The following is a 4,693-nucleotide window of genomic DNA, read 5'->3' on the forward strand; positions in this document are numbered from 1 at the left end:
CTTATCAGCAGCTGGACAAAGAACAGCATCTCCATCAGCTGGCTACAGCAGCAGGGAGTGAGGGAAAAGTCCCACTGGGAGTGAGGGGAAAAATCCCACAGCAGCAAAAGAGAATTGAAAACAGATGGATGCACCTGGAAAACTCAAATCCTTCTCTCTGCTCATTACCATGCAAATAAAATGTTCCAAATATGCTGATTCGCTACAGTTCATCACCAATTTCTAAGCTGCAAATAATCATCTGCCACCCACAGCCAGAGGACTCCAGACTTTTCTCCTACAGCCTGAGGAGCAGCAGGTTTGAATTGTTCAGCTGGAAGAAGGGGCTGGGAGCTGGGTCTGAGGTCACAAGGATCCAGACACGGAGCAGGACCCCGTGTGCCACATTCCAGACTGGTTAAACTCCACTCCCTCCAGTTTCTCCCCAAGTCTGGCTTCTTTTCCTAAGAAACATTCTGGCCTCTTTTCCTAGGAAACATTTTGCTTGGTGCCAGGTTTTGGGTGTGACCAATTAGCAGGATTTTGAAGAATTCCAGATAAAAAGTGTTTCCTTTGACAGCTCCAATGCTATTGTCTTAGTTTCCAGGCAAGGGGAGATAAAGCAAGAACTGCTGCCATGGGAGTGTCGGGGTTACAACATACAGGAAGTATCAAATTCCTATTAAAACACAAACTGGCTACATGGAACAATCCCACACAGACACTGTGGGAGTCACAGCAAAATAAACTTGGGATTTTACGTCTCAAACATGACATTTTAGCAGAAGAAACTGCAGTTACTCTCAGATTTGGGGTGCAAACAGTACCTGCACTTCCAGGGCCTCTGAGCCCCAGGAATGGAATGTACCAGCCCTCGTGTACCTGCCCAGGATGCCTGGAGGAAGCTCTGGGATCATGCCAGGGTGGGCTTCCAAAAATTTGGAATTTCCAATCCATTTCCAACCTTGGGAACTCTGGAATTATCAAATTTAGTGACGCACAGAGCAGCTTTAGGGAGGGACAGAAGGACCCTGCTGGAGTTGCCTGAAGTTTAGCAGAGAAGGGAGGGGGCTCACAACATTTCCACGCCTCCAGTGCTCCCAGTCAGGGCACTGATTCCCCTTTAACATTTTTTTTTCCCCAATCTGGCCCACAGACTGGCGTTTTTATGCAACCTCCATAGTCTGTATCCATGAGAAGTATCCCAGAGACCCCCCTTTGATCTGGAGCCCCAAACCACAGGACCGACATTACTGCTTTATCCTGGGATAACACCTGGAACAACACAGCTTTGTTTTCCCCAGCTTAAATGCAAAGACTTCTGGCTAAAACAGGAATATTCAGCTAATTAGACTGTATTTTTTACATTTTTTCTCCTCCAAATCCACTTCCTCCTATCACAAGAGCCCTATAAGCCTCTAAATACAGACTATTCCAAAGCACTCAAAAGTCAGTCCAACCCCTCTCACCATGAGCCAAATTTTCGATACCTTCAGCAAATTCAAACAAAATTTTCAAATAATAATTAACTAGTCCCAAGAAAGGTGTTTTGAACCTCCAGGCTCAGCTTTGCAGTAGCTGTTGTTAATGCAAAGGTATCCCAGTCCATAAACATTGTTATGGGCAAAACATCAGCACAGAAATAAAGCTGAGTTTCCACTTAAACTCTGTGACATACCCCAAACATGGGAATGCTGACATAAAACTACAAATTCTCAAAAAATTTTGCAACTGGTTCAGTTTTAGCGAAGAAAACAAACAAGAGTCTCACAAGAAAATAATTTCATTTAAAAAAAATCAGGCTTTAGCTCATAAACCCCCCACCATGCTCAGAGCAAGTTCTATATTTAAGGAGACAAGAGGGAACAGCCTCCTGGGCTTCAAAGTGAACACACAAGTCCTGACTCCTGGATTCCTAATCACAATCCCCCCATTTTCCATGGGCTTCTGAGCTTTAGTGTCAGTATTTCAAAAGGAAAAGATGTTCCAGGTGCTACCTGGGCCTGGCAGGAGCACTGGCCCTTCTTAGTGTCCTGCTGGTGTCCAGGCACCTACTCATGTCACCCATGTCTTTTGTTCCACATCTTTTCCTAGCTGCATAATCATGGAGTCACAGAATGCTTTGGGTTGGAAAAGGCCTTAAAGATTATTTAGTCCAATCCCCTGCCACGGGCAGGGACATCTTCCACTATCCCAGGTTGCTCCAAGTCTCGTCCGACCTGGCCTGGAACACTTCCAGGGATGGGGCAGCCACAGCTTCTCTGGGCAACCTGTGCCAGGGCCTTACCACCCTCACAGGGAAGAATTCTTTCCCAATATCCCATGTAACCCTGCCCTCTGTCAGTGGGAAGTCATTCCCCTTGTCCTGTCCCTCCAGACTCTTGTAACCAATCTGTCTCCATGTTTCTTTTTGCTCATTCAGGTCCTGAAAGGCCACAATTAGGTCACCCCTGAGCTCCTTCTCTCCAAGCTGCACAATCCCAACTCTCCAGCCTTTTTTCATAGGAGAGTTGCTCCATCCCTCTGACCATCCACCCAACCCTACAACTGAGAATTGTTCTCTGATGTTTCTCCAGCCCCTCTGGCTCTGCCTGCAGCAGGAGGATGTGTGTGGGGGGGTGGGAGCAGCCCGTTCCTTACCTTCGCTGTCCGTGAGCACTTCCATGCGGCCGCTGAACATGGCCTTGAGCATGGTGTCCTGCTTGGTGAGGGTCTGCATGGTGGTGTAGTACAGGGCCCCCCCCACGTTCAGCTTCACGTACTTGGAGCTGGGGCTCGTGCCCTTGAAGGACGTCGTGCGTGTCGCAGCCGCCGGCACCGCTGAGCTCACCACGCTCTCTCCCGACATCTCTTCCTGCAAGGAAGGAGTCCCCAGGTCAAGGAAGAAGCTCCCAGGTCAAGGAAGAAGCCCCCACAAAGGGACAAGGAAGGAGTCCCCACACTGGCAGTCCCACTGTGTGACCCCCAACCCTGTGTTCCCACAGGGTGTTTCAGACTCTGGCTCCCCTCGGCCTCTTTGTGAAGTTCTCAAATGTTTTAGACCTTTGGTTTTGTTTTGTTTTCTTTCTGACTGTTAGAAACTGAAGGACAGAAATCAACTTGGCCTGATTTTTTTCTCAGGGTTTTTCCTGGGAATGCTAAGCTGGGTCTTGCACTGCAAAGCCAACACTTTCCCACAACAACTGCTTTCATTTCTTATGCAACTCCTACGGCTCAAGCTCTTACTCCATCAATAATCTGGAACATAATTGGGCAATTCCCAACACACACAACTGGAGCAGATGTGTCAAAATGCATTTTCAAGGCTTTTTTCCCCTGTAGCACAGATGGCTCTCCAGAGAGCACACGTGGCTCCAGGGAGAGCACACATGAGCTTCCCACTCTGTTCCCTGCCCTCCCACATTTCTCCACACACGAAATCCCACCATCCAGCATCCCCCATTCCCTGTGCCTGCAGTCTGCACACAGAGTGGCCCCCAGCCACATTCCCCGTCCCTGAGCTAAGGAGGTCACACTGGAACAGGCACAGGTTGGCTCAGCTCCACAAATGCCCCAGAGCCGCTAACGACAAATCCTTAATCACCCTGAGTCTCCCTGGACTTCTGCCTCACAGGGACAGGGTGGGATGATTAACACCCCCCATCCCTGCACACCCAGCTCCCACCCCTTCCACAGCAATTGGATAACACTTCCTGCAATGAGTTTTGCTGCACTGCCACTAAACACAACACTGTCCTGTGGCAAATCTCCATGGAGCTGGAGGTGTGTCTCCATGTTGTGTGTCCAGGGTGAGAAGCAGGATGGGCAGGGCTGGCCCAGGGATGGTCCCTGTGCCCGGGGCTCTCAGGGGAGCACAGGCAGCAGCCTCAGCTCAGCACCCTGCCACCCCCACAGCACAGAGCTGGGGGACTGCACCCCAAACCCCTGCCCTGCCCTCCCCAAACAATCGGCCCCAGGTCAAGGGGCACCCGGGGGGTTTGGACACGTGCAAATCGAGCACCCCGACTGCGGGGGTCGGACCCCACCTGGGGGCCCTGGACTTGCTCTCCTCTCTGAGCGCCCCAACCCCGGGGTTGAACCTCCCCCGACCCGTGCGGACTGACACCCCCCTACCCCCATATCCCACCGTGAGGGCCGGACTCCCAAATCCTGCCTCACCCCAATCCTCCACTGGACAGCGCCCCCCGCACACACTCCCTGGACAGGACCCTCCTAGCCCCCTTCAATGCCTCCCGCGGCCGGAGCCTCCCCCTCATCCCCATCAACCCGTCTCAGTCTCCCCCCCTTTCCGGGCCGCAGCCTCCACAGCCCCCAGACCTCTCACCCCCCCCCCCGGCGCCCAAAGCCCCCCCAGCCCTCCTCATCCTCCCCCACCCGACCCAGCGCCCTCCCCCGGCCCCCCTCAGTCACCCCCCCGATCCCCCTCAAACCCCCGCCCTGGCTGAAGCCCCTCAGCCCCCCTGGACCGCCTCAGTTCTACCCCCCAAGATCTCCCCGTCCCTCCTTCAGTCCCCTCGCCCCCTCCCACCTCCCCCGCCCCCCTTGCCCCCGTCCCCCCCTCACCATGAACGGGCCGCAGCCCCTCGGACCGAACGAGCGCGAGGCGGGCGGGGGAACTTCCGCCCCTCGCGTCCTTCCGGCCCCGCCCGGGTGCGCCCCCCAAACCCGCCCGATGTCCCGCTGGGCCCCTCTGGGCGGTGCCGCGCTGCCCTCC

General features: G+C 53.6%; 1 protein-coding gene across 1 annotated transcript in view; it reads right to left on the bottom strand.

Annotated features, from left to right (window-relative positions):
- Positions 1-4,654, bottom strand: part of KCTD10 (potassium channel tetramerization domain containing 10) — a 13,237-nt gene extending 8,583 nt beyond the window's left edge. Inside the window, exons 1-2 of the mRNA XM_017814292.1 lie at positions 4,543-4,654; positions 2,620-2,833 (exon numbers count right to left, since the gene is read on the bottom strand). Coding sequence (XP_017669781.1) covers positions 2,620-2,833; positions 4,543-4,545 — 217 coding nt within the window. The 5' untranslated portion in view covers positions 4,546-4,654. The remainder of the gene's footprint in view (positions 1-2,619; positions 2,834-4,542) is intronic.
- Between the last annotated feature and the right edge of the window lie 39 nt (positions 4,655-4,693).

The sequence above is a fragment of the Lepidothrix coronata genome, unplaced genomic scaffold, assembly GCF_001604755.1.
Source record: "Lepidothrix coronata isolate B3197 unplaced genomic scaffold, Lepidothrix_coronata-1.0 Scaffold44, whole genome shotgun sequence".
Taxonomy (NCBI): domain Eukaryota; kingdom Metazoa; phylum Chordata; class Aves; order Passeriformes; family Pipridae; genus Lepidothrix; species Lepidothrix coronata.